The 18,832-nt window shown below is 47.6% G+C and overlaps 2 protein-coding genes across 2 annotated transcripts in view; one reads left to right on the top strand and one right to left on the bottom strand.

Moving 5' to 3' along the window:
- LOC144158244 (uncharacterized) overlaps nucleotides 1-18,832 on the top strand; it is a gene marked incomplete in the record, with an annotated part of 583,448 nt that overhangs the window by 219,435 nt on the left and 345,181 nt on the right.
- Nucleotides 898-18,832, bottom strand: part of LOC144159735 (glutamate receptor ionotropic, delta-1-like) — a 38,654-nt gene continuing 20,719 nt past the window's right edge. Inside the window, exons 3-5 of the mRNA XM_077691434.1 lie at nucleotides 17,794-17,930; nucleotides 964-1,107; nucleotides 898-901 (exon numbers count right to left, since the gene is read on the bottom strand). Of these exons, the coding sequence (XP_077547560.1) occupies nucleotides 898-901; nucleotides 964-1,107; nucleotides 17,794-17,930 (285 nt within the window). The remainder of the gene's footprint in view (nucleotides 902-963; nucleotides 1,108-17,793; nucleotides 17,931-18,832) is intronic.

Raw genomic sequence — 18,832 nt, 5'->3', positions numbered from 1 at the left:
CCAGGCTGCCCACGTTTTCGCAATAATCCTGAGAAGCATTGACTCACTTACACTTCTTCGTCCGAAAACGTCTCGTATGAGTGACTTCAACAACGGATCAACTCATGCAGAGCAATAAACACAACAGAAAGACAAGTTTGCCGCTCTCCCCAGTTGAAACCTAAGCCCATAAAAATGCATGGAAGCTCCACAAAAAAACACAATCAAGCACACATCAAAAATACACCTACAAAACAACATTTTCAGGAGGAGGTGAAGAAATTGCAGAGATTCCTAAAGGCCATACCTTCTAAAGCTATGTTTTTACAAAGAAATGTAGTGAGCATTCTTTGTAGTCGGTTTTTGAGCATTTGTTGTCCGTAAGATGTCATGTATCTCAAAACGCTCCAACGTGTTATGTGTCGCGTGTTGAAGACAAAATCGTTTGGTCATAATTTTGTCAGCTGTTTAAAGAAAGATCTGCCCATTTTTACTTTTTGCTTGTAACCTTTACACAGACGGTAGTCGAATATTATGGTTACCGGCAATACATTGCATTTTTCGAATAAAGGTTGTGTGTGGTAATGGAAACAAATGTTTTCGAGCATTCTAATGACCTTTTTCTGCAGCCGGTGAATTTTTGGCATGTTTTCCTGAATAGTTGTTTCTGAGAGCAAATGGCAATAGTTTAACCTTGAAGGAAACAATATGTTATATATGACAAATATAAATTTAAGCGGTAGAGTAGGTTTATGTCCGTATAGGAGGCCAACTACTTGAGACATTTGTTTTTGCGAGTAATGTTACGTGCTCATCTAAGGATAAATGTTCATGAAATATGACTCGGAGTGTGTTTACTGATTGTACTATCTCCACTTTGGCAGAGTTAAGCAAGTAACATTGTCAATTATTACCGGCTTAACTGGAGCGAAGAGACATAAGGCACGACAACTCGGCTGGGCTGCAGGATGGCGATGCGCATACCTTCGGTCGAACAGGTCCCTGAGCGGGCAGGCCTTCTGGAAGGCGAAGCCGCAGTACTCGATGCCCAGGTGCTCGGCCACGACGCGCAGTGCGCGCCGGTCTTCCTCTGACAGTAGCCGCTGCAGGCTGCTCAGCAGCGACACTCTGCACACGTGAAAAAGAAAACCGACGTCAGTTTCAGAGACAACGTTCCCGGCAAACATTCCGGAAAGCGGAAGGGCGAGCCTCACACGAGCTTTTCGTTTGTTCCCTCGCATTTGCAGTCAACGCCTGTATTTCATGCCAAAACACCTATATCATATGTTCTTTTTAAATCGAAAGTGCTTTATTCCGGGTGTTTCGAAAATTTTACTTACGTCATATTCGTCACGGAAGTGACGCAATCACGACGAAGCAAGCGGCCTGTGATGGGTGCACCCCTGCACAAAGGGTCTTTTTGCGAGGAAGCATCCTTTAGTACTAAACACCATTTGTTGTTCGGTTTTGGGTTTTATATTTTAACGCGAAATTGTTTTATTCCGGGTTATATCAAGATTTCCCCGGAGTCACGTCTCTCATAGAAACGACGCCAGCACATTTTTTGCCCTAGCAGGACGTCGCTCGCCAAGCACACCCACAAGACAGCCGCCCACCTGCGAATCATGCTCAGCTGCAAAGTTTCCTGCACATTTCAGTTTCGTGTTTTACCGATTCCTATGACACAGTTCCTTTCATGCACTCTTCGGCACCCCTGGTTCCCAGGAGACTCCTGGGGATAATTTGAACTCGACAGTGCACGCATGCATTTCTGTAGTCCCTTTCATGGGTTTTTGAGCCCGCCTAGAAAAAAAATTAAAGGATTGCTAACTTAGCACACGAATGTCACTCTGCTTGCTTTGCATCGTGCTGAAGCACGTTGGTTCGGGCCACGCACTTTTCACGTTGCGCCCCTCCCCACGTACCCATCATGCCATTCCGTGTTTTGTTGCCTCCTTTTTATACGTATTCACGTACCTGCTCAGAGCAGTGTTCTCTCAGGTGGTGGCGCTTCTCCGGTCTCTGCGCGAGATCATAATCCCATCCCCGATGGACAAATAGTGATCATGTTTATCGCAGTGCCTGGTATAGCAACAAATGCGGCAGTGCAACCCTCGAAAATGCATGGACCTCGCACCTCGTACATCCTACGTCACTGCATGGTGGTACAAGCAATTCTCCAGCTCAAGGTATTTATTTGCTTATCCAACAGCTCTGTGGGTGTTTCACGGCCCCATGAGGGCAATGTTCTAAAGATCTCTTAGTGATCACGGCTTCGCACATAGCGTAAAATTACGACGCTAGACACCGACCTCAGCACATTGGGTCGTTTGTGATTCCTAAGCTCGTTGCCACTAGAGCGCAAGACACGTGCACAATTGGTCAGAAATATGGTTCCAACGACTAGCCGCACGGCTGAATTTGAGGCACATGCTCCCACGCAGGCGTGCGATGCGTTGTCAGCATCGCTCCACCCAACATTTTTGCTCCATGGTTGCCTACCTATTTTGGTGCCCTCCCGCCGAATTAGATATGTGCAAGAGAAATCAGAGGAGACAAAATAAAATATTTATCCACGGGAATTATAAATGAAATAGGCTGTTATGCTATACGCTGCGTTTTATATGTTGAGAAAGTGTTGTCTGGGCCATTCAGCAAGGACGATTCCGCTGTTCCATGCTGTTGGTTCCTCTTGTAACATGTGTCTTCCTTGTATCTGCATTGTCGTTGCTCATGCATGGCTCGGGCCGTGCTACCTCTACCTTCTCTGTTACTTTGAGGTGTTCGCTGAAGCTTTTTGTCACCGCCAACTTCGCGCAGACATGAGCCATGTAACACAGCAAAACAAAACACTTCTGAAAAAAAAGCTGCGGCATAGGACAGCTAATCATGGATGTGTAAAGCTAAAAGCTTGGCTTCGCCCGGTCAAGCGTTGTTTTCACTTGGTTAACCCTTGATTTAGCAGCAATTATTTACTATTCTGCGAAGCCTGCCTTTGTCTACCGTTCTGGTCCCAGTTGCGGCGTTTTGGGCCCCGACCGGCTCGCTATTTCCCAGTCTTCGCCCGCTCGGCATTTCGATCCCTCTCAAGTCAAGCAGATCGTCGGGCGATATCCGCGGTGTTGCCAGACCCTTCTTGCCGACAACGGTTCAAGTTGCAACGCTCACAGAAGATGGCCTGGGCTCGCTCTGAATATTGGTGAACGCGGCCTTCCCGTTCGCCGGGCACGCGGGTCGGCTCGCAGTCAGGCGGCGACCCAGTTAACAAAAACTCCCAAGCATTTCCCCGAGGGTGAACATGGTTAAGTGCGAATGCACGGGGTGATGCTATGAGGGGGAGTAAAGTAAAATCCGTTGGCATTCGCCCGTGAGCGCGCGCAAGCCGACCCACGGAGGTCTGGCAGTTTATCGCTGCATATATAGGGGGGTACGCCGCGCCGAGCGCGCCGAGCCAGGTGGCTGAGAGAGGAGGCGAGCGCAAGGGGAGAGGGACAGCGGCGCACGGCAGCTGCAGCCGAGCGAGGGGGAGAGGAGAGAGTGTGACGTCACGTTGGAGAGAGAGGCGCGCGGCAGCTGCTGGGGAGAGGAGGCGCGCTGTGACGTCATACCATGACGTCACGGCGCGAGGAGCGGTGCGGGGAGCGGCGCGCACCCGCGCAGCCACGGCGAGGAGGCGGAGCGAGCGCGGTCACGTGGTGAAGTGACGTCACCGCGCCGTTGCTACCGACGCTCCTTTCCGCTCCACGCCGTTGCTAGGGAGAGGAGGACTGCAGACGCCGCCGCCGCCGGCGGCGGTGGAAGGTTTGGGGTCGCTTATAAAGTGCATTCGCACTTAAAAGCTTTGCGCCAAGCCGGTGGCAGCGGCGGTGATCGGCGCGGCGATTCACGTGATGCACTGCCTACGTTGCGGTGCAGCTGCGTTCAAATGAAGGTCAAATTTACCGCGACAGCGAAACCATTCGTCGAGATAACTAAAGCTTCACTTTAAAAAAATTCCCCCGCATTTCCCCGAGGGGGAGAATGTGAAAGTGCGAATGCACGGTTGTCGGCCCGCTTGCGGCGCTTGCGCTCGGCCCCCGCAGCCCACCGCCTCGCCGCCTTCTCTTCCATCTCTTCCATCGGGTTTGTAGTATCACGTGTACACCACGCAGTTATCAAGCCGCTATAACGCCGCTGAGTCGCCAACGCACGCCGCTGACGACGTAGTTTGAATGCGTTAAAGATATAAGGCGCGTCACTGTCACTAACGCTGATATCACGTCGCGTCCGTGGCTTGGTCGGTAGAGCGTCGCGCGGATCGAAACCTGGATCGAAACCTGGATCGAAACCTGGCGGATCGAAACCGCGGATCTAAACCTGGCGCCGGATGCTGTTTCTTTATAGAGGAGCACTGCGGACGCCGACGCCGCCGCCGCCGCCGGCGGTGGATGGTTTGGGGTCGCTTATAAAGTGCATTCGCACTTAAAAAAGGGCAGGCAGAAAACAATGCACTATAGGGGCTTCTGGCGGGACCACCTTCTTCCTTCACAGGAATTGGTTAGTGGTGGAGAGCGCGCCCCATGTTGCGCCCCCAGGAAATAGTCAGAACTGCAACTTTTGCCACCAGCGCCTCCTCTGGGCCTTGTACAAAGCTTACGTATTGATTTCGTTGTGACGCGGGGCCTCCGACAGTGCCCTTATTGGCTGCGGACACACGACGGTCTTCTTAAGGGAGCGAACATAACGAACTGGGAGTCTACGTCGTGACGCTCGTACCACTGGCTCACGACGCGAAAAGCATCCCTGTGCGACCGTCGTCACGACAATTCGCATGCCAATCGCGTGCGGTTTACGGTCATGTGCCTCGCGCTTACCCTTTCATGCCGGAATTATGAAATAGGCCACAAAAAAATTCTTTTTCTGTGTTTCGGCTTTAAATAGACACCGTGATTACATTCCACAGTTGTTTTGTTTTCGATTGAACTTAATCACTGAATTTGAGGTTTGTCAGGAATTCTCAACAACAGGCACTTAATCCAATATCTAGAATGCAACTTTATCGGCTACTTGGTCCTCATCGCCTACTTGGACCATCCTTTTGCTTGGGTTTGTTTGCGTTGCAAAAATATCGGTTTGCTGTACGATGTGATCCAGTAAGCTGTCATAAAAAAAACTGAAATATTCACTATGTGGTCGCAGTGTCAATTTCAGGAAGAGTTTTATTCCAGGATGGTATTTCCCGCTGTTCCTGTCAGTCTTTCTTTTTTCACTTAACTGCCTGCTTTGCAAAGGCAGTTGGCAAAAGCACCACGTCACCGTTTTCATCTTCACTGCTTTGACGGAGGCTCTCCCAAGTGTGTAGGTCGTGCTTGTGCATGAGGATCGTAGTCAACATCGTCGTCATCACTGTCACTAAGTCAGCTATCATCACGGTTATTTTCAGGTGGCAGGCGTGTGCGAAGCCCTTATCTTCTATACAACGATCCGAAATCCATCTTCTGCAACAAAATAAAAAAAACCGTCATACCTGCAGTCACCGTAAACTGCCCAAATGGCCCAGTGTCGCGAATTCGTGACATACCACGAAAGCAAGAAGCGTGCAACAAAAAACATATTTTTAGACCATGTAGCACCTCATGGGAAGTCTTCTGAATGCGTGCAAGTAGAAAAAAAATTGGGGGACCTTGTACCCTTTTTGGAAATAAAGTTTCACCACCACCACCACCTTGTACTCACTATGGTTAGGGAGTAAACGACGACGAAGTGAGAGCTGTCGCACGTGGCGCGCGCAGTCCCTCAACCGATGGACATACTATGTTTAATTTTCAACACCTTATACGAGATGGCCCTACATGTCCGGCGCGCAACCACCCCCGTCTTTGCCACAAACACATCATAGCCGCCGCTGAAGGCAGCAAAGGTTTCGCGACTTAGTTGGCCAGCATGTCGCGAATTCGCGACAACCGGCATTAAAGGGTTAACAGCTTCACTCGCATGTATGAGGTGTCTGCTGCGTTTACTTATAAGCAGGTAGGCGCTAGTTCACGAGGCATTAACTCTAGGCAGACACAGCACGCGACACGCCATCCCGAAGGTGCTTAATGCCAACCAAAGGCGTCCTATACAGAAAATTGACCTACTTTTAAATGCAGAGCATTTCAGTCACTCACGATGTCACCCGCGTTGACGCCCGTAGTCGTAGTCCGCACCCCTCCCGCTACACTATATAAAAAAATACTATCCGGCGCCTGGTTTCGATCCCTCGACCCTGCGGGCGGAACGCAATGTACATGGTGCTCTGCCCACTGCGCCACAAAGCCGACACACAATGGGAGGCTTCGAACGCGCCTGATATCCTTGACTCATTCAAACTACGTCAAGAAGCTGCTGATACAACGCATTCACTACCACCAATTCCCCAAACACTAAACGTTAACGCAATACACCCACCCCCTATGCGATGCATTTACTCGAGTCCCCCTCGCGGGGAGATGGCCTCTCTCGCCGCGTTGGGTTCGTGCTGAGGAACAGTCGGTTCGCGCGCAAGAACAGGTGGGGGCGCTCGCATCGCGCTCTCTCGCCGCGGTCGGTTCGCGCCTAAACCACATATGTCGTTCGCGCGCGCTCCGGTCGCTAACATCTGTGGCGTGATCGTGACGTCAACATCACGCGTTCGTGTGGTGGCGCGATTTCGGCGCTATAACACTCTCTCGCGAAGGGCATTGGATTGGATTCGATTGGATTGGCTTGGATTGGCTTGGCTTGCTAATACATGATGTCACGTGACCTCGCAATTAGGAGTCGTCGTTAATTACAACAATTAGCAACAACAATAGCAACAACAATTACAACAACAACCAATACGTAATCCATACGACTTGCAGTCGCGCCCCCCGCGGAAATGCTCTGCATTTGATCGTGCCCCTCGCGAGGGGGATGTCTTACTCTGTGGCTTATGTCCTGATCCCTTTGTGTTTTTTACAACAACCGCACACGAACTCCACTTCATGCATGGCATGTCGCGAGAGTTGAGGCGGAACTTCACAGCCAGGTTCTGATTCGGTGAGAGCTTAAGCCTATATAGATTTTGCATGACAGGCAGCTTGGAACTCTTGATTTTCGTGGAATAACGCACGTTAACTGTTTCATCCAGCCGATATAGTACTTGCCGGTTGAGGATGGCACGTACCTGAAATGCGCTCAAAAAGACGATTTATAACAATGCGTATGTGTGTGGAGGAGGAAAGGAGCCCTCGTGAGGCCTGCTTTCACCGCCCGGTAGTGTGTATTGCACGATCTAGCCATACCTAACCACTGGATCCCAGTTGCCGGGCTGTTGAGTTGCTGACTATGGAAATTCGGGCGAGTGGCCAGTTGCATGCTAGAAAGCAGTGAAAATGCTTAGCCAGCTCACCCACAGGCAGCTAGGCTACTGTTTGTACTATTGATATTTACATTCTGTTCCACTTCTCAATTTGCATTGTTCACGAGCTGTCTTGCTTAATCAGTGTTTCTGTTGGTATTGCTGGGTATTTGCGTTCTGAATATTTTTTTGTAGCAGATGCCCACCAGTGCTCAAATGTATGCTGTACTTTGCACCTTCCGCTAAGGCTATTCCGAGCCCCAGAATTCTGAAAAATCTAAATAAAAACGAACAAGAAAGCTCGCCTTTACCCGACCATTCTCGCTAGCGAAGGGCGTGCGTAATGCGCTTTTCCGCTTTTCCGTCACATGGTGGTGGCATTTTAGGTTCTATGTTGTTTCACACTGGGAAACGCGACGGCACCTACCTGCTAATCTAGAAATCGAATAGAATATGGAAGTCCATGAAGGCGTATAAACAACACATCCCTGTCATGAGTGAAGAATGTACACGTATTTATTTTGCATTGTTGGGCCACTGTGAATACTTCATCATCATTGGCAAGGGAGACAGTTTCATTCTAGCAGACATGCGGATGTCCGTTTCTTTCCCGCAGAAGCTCGTGCATGTTTTACATTATGTGCAAATTACTAAGCACTACCTATGAAAAAAAAATCACTCTTACGATACAGTCCTCAAAGGGGTCAAATTTGATGTTCACGTTTGGGGAAAGCTTTGATAGACGACGAGCTACAACCTGTTTCTGCTGAGAATTGGCGACAAAGTTAGCCTTGCCACAAACCGTGTGCGCACACTAAAAAGATGCTATTTAAGTACCACGAGTGGGAAAAAACATGTTTTCGGTGCATGTGGTGCGCTAAGCCGAAGTCCGGCAGTGAAGCGAGCATCCCTGCGTGTGGTGTAGGTGCGCCGTCAGGAACGATTGGGGAGAAATAAATAAATAAATAAATAAATAAATAAATAAATAAATAATTATTAAAAAGATGAATAAATAAATAAATAAACATCAGTAAAAATAATAAATCTTTATTCGACATCAAGCGTGTTACAGATGTCTGCGGCACATACAAAAAGCCTCAACGTATTTGGTTTGACGAGGGCCTGTGCCTCTACTCCAGGTGTTTGTTTACAGTCGAACAAACTGGGTGGTTAGCAGCAGGGGTAGCACTGAGCTAATAACTAAGTATAAAGAAAATAATATATAAGCGCAAAGTACACATCAAAGGGGATTTAGGCAAACATAAGCATTCTTTTCTTCGCAAATTACATATGAAATCATGTTTAGAATGCGTGGTGTGCGTGCGACAAAGATAGAGCAAGGAACTGGGCGGAACAGTCACATTCGGAAGTCGATATACACGTTACATGACATTAGGTACAATGTACAGAAAAAATGCAACAAATAAACAAGGCTAACAGCAAAAAAAAAAAAAGAATCAGGAACGAGATGGCGCAGTTTCTCATTTCTACGATTTGAAAGCCATGCGCTGTTCTTGTTTCTGTGGGTTTTAGTGCAACTTAATTTCAGAGAGTTGGTAGCGTATACCGCAATATTTGAAATCCATCGTTGGTGCGTTCGGGTGGAAGCTTCTATTGTTTAGCGCGTCGGGTGTTGTAGTTGCTCATATTTAAAGACAAAACACAAGTTCGGTTTATTCGAATGATTGCCTCGTTAAAATGATACTGACACCACTTTAGCAAAACTTCACTCGAATAAGCTATATAATTTGCAAACAAGGGAATGACCATGCGACCCACTAGCTCGTACCCCGCAACAGACCCGATGATATCATAAGTGGCAACCCTACGATTGGCTGAGACCGCAAAATCAAACGCAATTAGGTAGAGCTGATAAGCTTGCTGAACGGGCTATTTGCGCTTAGATTTAGGGGAAATTCTTTCCATGTAGTATGAATGCTGGTATAGACAGTGGAAGTTACGAAAGTACACATAAGCGCAGAAGTACCAATGCGTACTGCTGTTGGTACTGCGCGCACTTTGCTTGTTTTCTCTGCACAGCACTGCAGCGCTTTGGGGTTGTCGCAGATGTCAGCGGCCGATTGGCGTAAGTGACGGGGTCTTACGGGACCATAGTTGTCGAGCGAGCACCATGTTCCCTGAAACGATTATTTTCTACGGAAATAAAGGTACAAATACAGTCAAAAAACAAAGGAAATGCAGAAAACTGCCAGCCAAGGTATGGTGCCACCGTCTAGGTTGACTAACGGTAAACCAGTCTCCGCAGCACTGGAAGATTAGCTTGAAGACCGGTTATTGCGATGTCAGTGCAGACGTTGTGAAAAAACACCATTCGGCAGTAGAATCAAAATTTTAACTAGACTTGAATAATGTCTATCTAAATAAACAATCGCTTGCGTTGGGACGAACGCTGGGGCACTATAAAACACGAAACCTTTCGAATAAAACAAACTTGTGTTTTGTTTGCATGGCACACTAAAGAAAATTTGGAAAGCTTTTGGTATTCATTTCTATGATGTCTGTTTGTTGTCCAGTAATGTATTTATGATATGTTGTAGATACATTGCAGTGCTGCAATTTTTAGCTTCTTGAAAAGAGGGTTCGTGTGAGCGTCATATGTAGAATTGGTAATCGCGTACGGCCTTTTTCTGATGGATTAGTTTGTTAAGTTTGATGCAGTGGTACGTCCCCAGCCTTGGTGGCAGTACAGTAAATTCAACAAAAACATCCACTTTTAGATCAGCATCTTTATGCTCGCAGGGAAAACGACAATTAGTTTTGTAGGAATACCAGCAGTGGGAGAAAGTTGGGCGCAGTCCAGTTAACATGGTTATCCCAGAGTTAAGCTTCTTCAAAAGGGACCCCCAGAATTTTGCCGGTATGATTATATCAATGGAAGAGCTTGCAAATATTAACCTGTTATAGATATTAATTATCCTGTTCGTCTCTATGAAAATGACAGCTTTTGTTTTTGTAACTTTTATGACTAAAGAATTAGCGAGGCGGCAATTTGGTGTCAATTTAGAGCATCATTGGCTCTTGATAATAAACGGAAAGCATTTGCTTGCTTAAAAAATAAACTGGTATCACCTGCGTAAATTATAAATTGGACTGAATCGTTATATTCACTACGTGATTTATGCAGAGGTTAAAGAGCAGGAGTCCAGGAATACTACATTGAGGTACACCACATTTTATATGTTGGGTGCACGATGTGTTATTGTTAATAGTTACATGCTGTTTTTGGTGCGGCAAATAGCTTGTGATTAAGTGTAAAATATTTCCCGAAAACCATAAATTTCAAGCTCAAGGTGTCACGATGACGGAGTTATTAAGGTGTTATGATTAGGGTGTTATGAATAATGCTATCAAAAGCCTTTTAAAAATCTATAAAGATGCCAAGTGCCAGATATTTGCTTTGGAATTCCTCCGGAAAGTGTTATTTCTTGATTAATGATGCCACTTCTGCTGACAGACCTTTTGCGAAACCAAACTGGCTTTTCGTTATGCTTTCATGCTTGTCACAAAAACTTCTCATCAACTTCTCATCCAAAATGGATTGAGAAGTGTATACACTTCTCAATGCATTTTCAAAAGACTGGAATAATTTAGATGGGGGTGTAGTTTTAAAACTTATTTCGATCAGCGCCTTCGAAAAGGGCGCAGTCGTTATGTTGCATGCGCCATGGCAATATGGCCTTTGTGAAAATTAGTTGCGCACTTGTGGCAGAAAGGGAGAGACGATATCGAGCACAAGTTTTACCGGGAAAATATGGAAGTAATCAGCGACGGCACATTTGCATTTTCTCAGAGAAACGAAAACTGAGTGAATTTCCTGAGCGTCTGTTGGCCTTAAAAGTGCGCTTCTGCTGTTCCGTGGATGCATGCAATCTAAGCTGCGCGAACGGTACGTGCTATTTGTTAGAGAAACGAAAAAGCCATTGAACGTGTTTGCTAGTTCCACGCCGGTCAAACTCGCCTCGTCATGCATTATATCACGTCGGCTTCATTTTGCTTACGCGTACGTCCGAGCATAAAATTGAAATTATGCCATACATTACTGCCCCGTTTTATTGTTTCAGCGTTAAAAAAGTTATGAAAGTTATTCTGTTTCGCTTGTGTCAAGCTTTTATTTACTTTATTACGGAAGGCCTTGAAAAAATGTAAATCGCATTACGTAGTAGTAAAATTGACCAGGCAGCCATGACGAAGGAGAGAGAGAGAGAGAGAGAAAGACTTTATTTTTGGCCAGCAGGGAGTGGGAGGTCGGGATGCGCAGAGCCTCCACATCCCACCCACGTTCACGACGTCTTCGGGACTAGGCCCCGCCGGCGTCGGCGTGAGCGGTGCGCGAAAGGTACTCGGGAGTTCGTCCCTTTCCCCCCCGTCTGCGACTCGCTCCGCTTCTGCCTGGCGAGAGCAGCCTCGAGCTGCTGGACAGCTAGAGTTTGTGCGGCCAGGTCCGTCGAATATACGGCACTCGTTATGGTGTCCGGCAGCCGGCCGTAGAGGTCGGCAGCTTCCACGGGGTGCACTGCACAGTCCCACAGGATGTGGGCCAGAGTTGCGCGATGTTGCCCGCACACACTACACACGTCACTGGCGTACACGTCCGGGCACACGTGACGCGCGAGCGCCGGCGTGATCACTGACTGTGTTTGCAGTTGGCGTAGTAGCACTGCCTGCTGTCATGTTAGTTCCGGGTGGGGCGCCGGAGCGGTGCGCCGGCTGAGCCGGTACCACTCCAGCAGCTCCCCGTACGTGAGGAGGGGCTCCGGGTCCCACTCCACGTCGTCGTTGTCGTCTTCGTCGTCGTCTTCGCGTTGGCCTCCCTCTGTCGCGGAGCTCGGCAGTGGGGAAGAGACCGCCGCCGCGCGGTTGGTCAGTCCTCGCGGAAGGATGATGAATGATCTATTTAAACAGGGTCTATGTACAATCAGCGGTAAATGAAACACGAACACGAAAATATCACTCGGAACACGGAAAATTCGAACATACTGTTCGTTGGGGCCTAATAATGGCGCGGTATAGGTATATTCGGAAGGCCACATTTCCGGACTTTGTTTGTGTAACCAAGCGATGCGTCATATTGACTTCTATGAAAATAAATCGCGCTATTTGCTTGTTCTGGTTCGTATTTTTGTGTTTGCGTTCCCTTTGCGCGTATTGTACAATGCATCCATGGGTAAGACCAAGTCAGGCGTCGTGCCCACCCCGCTTCGTCGTCGTCGCAGATGCTCAAGCGGGACGCCACACGACGCTGCCGTCTTCCTCTCCTTTTGATGACGTAACATAATCGGAAGAAACGGGTAGCCAGAACTGATCGCAATAGGCATGCCGTATGATTGATGCACAGAAATTGTTGGGGTGCAGCTTCGGTTTCTACGGGAGCTTGAATCCCTTGACCTGGAGCTCTCTTCTTCATTACAATCGTTTCAATTTCTAAACGCAAAAAAAGCACCTGTAAAGAACTTCTTGTATTTCATTACTTATCGAACGCTTTCGGGCCTTAGAGAAGTAATGATTATTCGTAAAAAAGCCCGTCCAAAAAGATTGGCTATTTTGCGAATAAAGTGTTCAGCATTAATCGATTTAAAAATATTGTTAAAGATTTCGTAAGACTCGTCAGCGTCAGTTGGACTGTAAACATCGTGCCACGGGACTTGTGATAAAGCTCTGCGGAAATTCGTGAGCGTTTGGAGATTTATATCTTGGAAAGCCGATACTCGCACTTCACCTTTCGTTTTCAATGCAATGGGTTCGGCAAACAACAAAAAGGCTGGCCAGTGATGGGTAATGCGGCAGCGAATTGAAATGGTGGGGTCCACATTAGTGATAAAGACATCGATTAAAGTAGCAGAAATAGCTCGAATGCGAGTAGGGGCTTTTACGGTGCTGATGCAGGCATTAAACTCTAGCATAGTTACAAGACGGCAAATATCACTCGTCATGTTTAAGATGATCACAAACATGTCCCCTCGGAGGGGAGGACTAAGTTGAAATCGCTGGTGTGTGCTTAGCTAATAAACATGTATAAAAATTTAAGAAATATAGTTGCAGAACCACAAGGGGGGCGGTACACTGCAGCATAGACGTTTTTTTTAAACTCTGGTCAGAACTTTGTAATCTTGAGTTATTTTTGTGAAATCTTGAAATATCTCAGATTGGAAGGTCTTCGTTGTCATCAGTAGCACACCTTCCCCTTTCCTTTCTAGGCGGCTCAGGTATTAGGTTTGGTAACCTGTTGTTCTCAGCACTTCATCATCTTGTGCGTACCAAGTCTCGCATAGGAATATTACGTAAAAAGAAAATGTAAAACGCGAAGAGAAGGAGATCATCATTTTTGTTACGTGTTGAGCGAGCGTTGAAACAAATGCAGGACACGGGCTTTTTTCCTAGATTGGTATAGTGCACCTACATCAATAGGGCTCAGTATATTTGGCAGCACAAAAACAAGACGTGAAAACAATTATGCGAGGCTGAGACGGCGAATGCGACTTTGGCATCTTTTCGAAGTTTTTAACGGTAGTGATACGGAGCACTAGAGAAGTGTCCGTTTTCCCTGCCGGTGTTTTTGTAGCGTAAGCTACACTGGCCGAGGTTGAGCAGTTTCGCGTGGACCTTGAACGGCCGTTCTGCGCATCACCTGCAGGTGTTTCTGTAGCGTAAGCTACACTAGCCGATGTTGAGCAGTTTCGCGTGGACCTTGAACGGCCGTTCTGCGCAAGCGCGAGGAGCATTGGGTTGGTTTGGATCAAAGCGGATTGGATCGGATTGGATCGAATGGGATTTGAGGGGATAGGATTAGGTTAGATTGGCTTGAATTGGATTGGATTGGAATAAACTAAATTGTGTTCGATTGAAATCCAATGCAATTGGAGTGCGGGTGTGTAGAGAATTGGGAATGCACATTCTCTGGTCTGCGCATTCCAGAAGAGTGACGTCAAAGCCGCGGCAGACGCACTGGCGCAGGCGCGTTCGTACCTGTGCGCCTCCGTTCCGTAGAATCCAAGTCTGACGCTACGCTGGAGCCGCTTGATAGCCGTTTCTCGTGGCTCCTGAAGAGCCGTTATGCGCATGCGCTAGGAGCAGTGACTGGACTGGACTGGACAGTATTGGCTTCGACTGGACTGGACTGCACTGTATGGGATTGAATTGGGTTGGATTGGATTGGAAATCGTTTTAGCAGCAGTAAGCATGATAATCAGCTAATCCAAGACCACCAGGAAACCTAAGAATAAACAGCTGAACCTTAGCTCACGCTACGTATATCCTGGCATAGCCGAGCTAAGCCACTGCTAATTTTTCCTTTCTTGGTCCAAACGTTTTCCCAGTGATTTTCGTTCTTCCTGGCAATAGCCTGTCCGAGCAAAATCTCCAGGTGAGGGCAGGGGTGATCATTGAAATAGGCAGGAGACAGGCCCGGAAGCACCAAGTTCATCCGCGCGTATAGGATTCCGGCGCGCCTTCTCAACAACCGCACCGCGTTTGCCACTCGTGTGAAATTGAATCGCGGTGTTCGGGCATCGCCCGTCTATTCTAGGCACGCGGTGACCAGTGGCGACATAACTTTCAGTAATGAGCTCACTAATCCTGTCACCAACCTTGTTGAAGATACCAGGAAGATCCACATTCTCTACGTTTTTGTTCCTAGAATACTGCTCTGCTCCTTCCGTTGCAAATGCCGTCAAAAGACGATAGTATTTTTAGGCTTTTGTGAAGTAAATGCCTCCCTTCGCTTTCCCGCTCACCTCTCATGTTGTTCCTCTTGCGTCGCGCTCCTCCCAATGTAAAAATGCCAAAGGTTTGCTTAAATAATTTTAAATTTCCCCCGTTCCACTGCTCCAAACCGGGTGTCTCGATGCGAGCGCGGCCAATTTTTTTTTAAATAGGCGTCCCTAATTTTTATTTAAAAAGGGCTGTCTAAATGGTGATCAATGAAGCCACAGGGGTCCTAAAACATTATTTTGGTTCGGCAAAAAGAATGAAGCGTGGTTGCTATGAGGCGCGCTTTATTAGAGGGCTACGGAACCCTACCTGGGGATCTCGACAGAAGTAAAAGCCGCAGCTGTTCCGCTTCCATCGGGAAGACAGCCGGCGAGGCCGGGGTCGAATCGATGTCCTTGGGCATTTTCGGTCATTGGCTTGCAAAGGTTTTCATTGCTTAGTTTTTTCATTAATTGCTTAATTATGCTACTTAATTGCTTAATTATGCTAATTATGCTATTTCATTGCTTAATTATGCTACCTGATCAAATGGTGTGCCGTCAGACTACCCACGTCTTTGCACAGTTCAATGGCGACGCAGTTGTAATCCCGCCTAGTACCTACATAGTCCGTACTGTCCCCGTGCATTACATGTGAACTTAAATAAAGCCGGAACAAGCGCTGCCAGTTGAACGCCTAAAATCACGTTGAAAACAAGTGTACCGAACTTGCGAAAATTCGTGAGTAAGCCGAGGGCGGCTCTTAAAGGGACATTGAAGTGATATGTAAACATTGCGGGATTACTTGCGCAAATTGTAGTCCGGGGTCCCCAGGCCATGTTACGACCACTCTGGGCGCGTTTACGCGCTTTTATTTAGTAGAAAACTTAATTCGAAAATGCTGTCCTCCTCTCTTTACGCTCGCCCATTTTCTGCGGCGTTTTCGTGTGACGTCGAGAGGAGCCGAGCTCGCAATTGGCTGAGCTATCTGCACGGCTCCCCGGCCTTCAGACAGAGTCAGTCGGCCCAGCGTTTCGTCCGCCGGACGCCGACGGGTCGTCGCAATTCGTTGGCTCAGTTGAAACGAAGCCAGGGCCAGGACACGTTTGTGAATGGAAGAATGGGCCTTTCTTTACTTGGTTAGTTTGTACACTGTATCTAGCTCCAAGTCAAGGTCGCTTCACACAAGCGCTACACAAGCGCACATGCGACGCTTCGCTGACTGGTACGCCCGTAGGAAAATATAAGGCCTCTTGAAGGCGGGAGAAGAGTCAGCGAAGTCAATATAGGTACTAAGGAAATAAAATCAACTGATATTTTTACCGTACAGCGTAAAAATAGGGTGCGGGAAGCACTTTTTTGCGCTGGGCGAACAAGCACAGCGGTCAGCAGCACGACTACGCATCTGCGAACGCTTTTCCGTCTACGAAATGCAATTGCTAGACGTGAGCTATTGCGGAAACTCGGGGGACGCTTACTGCACGAGCACAATACAACAAATAGTCACCTAAGCTGCTTGAAATGCCAAAACTAAATAAAAATGTAAACTTGTTGTACAATATATACCTTATATTACCGTGGTCGCCCAAGCCTGTCTCGTGGCCGAGTTGTCTAAGGCTGCAGGTATGTTGCCGCCGAGTGTTTTGCAAGTCACGAGTTCGAGTCCCCGCGGGTACGTGCTTTTTTTTTTTTTTGTAAGTTAACTTTTTTGTTTTCTGCCGATGTTTCCTACATTGAGTTCACCTTTGTTTGGGCCGCAACGTTCATGGCTCCACGAACTAGTTCACAGAACGCGCGCAGGCTGGCACTGGCGCGCTAGCGAGTTCTCGTTGGCGTGCTGTCCATAAGCACCGACTGCTTGCGGGCAGTGGGCACAGGCCAGAATGAACAGACCCTTGGCCTGGTGGCCTGGTGCGAACACGCATTTTACGGTACAGGCATGAGTGAGGCAAGCTCCAAATAGGGGAAGGGGGGGGGGAAGCGCATGACATATGTGCGTCTGCGGGTACGCGGAGGGCGTCTATGCACTGCGTAGGCCTCGGCTAGTGAATGCTACGATTCCAAGCCGTCCTGGGAGGCTTATCTTTATGCATTTTTACAGCTGACAACATGGCAGAAGCGCGGTACGATGATTACTGAGTTATTGAGAATGCCCATCCAACAACGCCACAGGTTGTGTTTTACAAAACCGAAACCGAAACTTGTTTGGTTGCTCACCTTGGGCATCGTCCAATCACGGTCCCGCTCCTCCCAACGTCACAGCTTTAGTTGGTGCGGCCGCCGCAAACCGCGCATGGTAGTTTTTCTTCTTTGGCGCTTTGTAAAATAATTACCGATTTGTCAACCCGATAAACGATGAAAAGTGGGCTAATTTGAGCCAGTCTACGCAGTGCAAGCAAAAACGGGAGCTTGACAAATTCACTTCAGTGTCCCTTTAATGCCCCTATTTGGAGCTTTTTAAAATGACGTTTGTGAAATTTCGATACACTGTGGAATAAAAGCTGATACGATTCAGAATAATCAATGCACCAATTAATGTTTGGCAAGTGGAAATCACGCCATAGAATATCGACAAAGTCAAATCAATCAGCTGCACAGTGCAAGAGAGCAGCGTATAAGCATTCCCCACGCTTTACATATCCCTATTTTATAGACACCGTGAGTGAAGAGTGGTGGAGATTAGTGATGCTCTGCATTTCGGGAATGCTCGCCTGTCATCGGCCCGTATAGAATTCTGCTGTGTTTTGTCTCAAGGGTCAGGCTTACCTCGAGTCCATGTAGACGTATCTATCGCGCAGCGTCCTCTCGAGTCCGGTCCTGCGGTCGGAAACGAGGACCGTGTTTTCTCGGCCTCCCTCGAGCTGCTGCAGCCGCACCTGGTTCAGGGCGCCCACGTTCGATGCCTGCCGGAAGTGGTGGGGGGAGGAGACACGTGCTTGGCTTGGCGTGCGTTTCCCAATATATAGCGTCCAACACAGACGCAGAAAATGTTCTAAAACAGCAAGCGGATCGCGTCAGTTTTATCTCCCTCTGGAGTGCTGGAACGCTCTGCCCTGGAGAAGCAAGTGGGCTGCCGACCTGGGAATTAGGCATCTTCGACTGTATAGGCTTAACGGTGTGAAAAACTTCTACCAAATTAAAGAAAGGCAGACTTTCTCGATGAGTTTTCTTCTGTAGCAGCAAATTACATTATTTAACGCGCAAGAAAAAGTCATATAAAAATGGCTGGCTGATATGACTGAAACTTGTAATGAAGAAACCAAAAAAAATCTAGAAAAGGACTTTGCATCGATAATAGCCTGGTACTAACATACGGCAAAATTCTTTCAGATCATGCCCGAGTACGCGGAAAAAAATTCCAGGCCGAAGTTAAAGAGATTGCGATAATCACGCAGAAACGCACACACAAAAACAAAGAAGAGAAATTAAGCCGCACCGATTTTCCCTGAATGTGTAATTTTTTAGAAAACCTGTTATACGTCAAACAAATTACTCCATCTTCCCGTAGAGCAACCCCGAGTAGTATGCGAAGCAGGCATGGGGTCGATAAAAGTACCCAGTAGTTTTCAGTTCGTCGTTTCCGTGAGGTTGAGGTGCGTAGGTACCGTTATATTTACCGTTTGGATCCCATGGTAACTACCACACTTTGTACTTACCGTAACTACGAAATGGGAAATTGCGTTGACCCCATGGCTGCTTAGCATACTACTCATGGGTTCCCCTACGGGAAGATGGTGTGATTTTATTGGAGGGGGTGGGGGTGTTCGAGTGGAGAGGCATTAAAAAGAGAGAGAGAGACGTTGTA

The sequence above is a fragment of the Haemaphysalis longicornis genome, unplaced genomic scaffold, assembly GCF_048455015.1.
Source record: "Haemaphysalis longicornis isolate Haplotype H1 unplaced genomic scaffold, Haemaphysalis longicornis Haplotype H1 scaffold_10, whole genome shotgun sequence".
Taxonomy (NCBI): Eukaryota; Metazoa; Arthropoda; class Arachnida; order Ixodida; family Ixodidae; genus Haemaphysalis; species Haemaphysalis longicornis.
The sequence above is the reverse complement of the archived record's forward strand: the minus strand, read 5'-3'. Positions and strand labels throughout refer to the sequence as shown.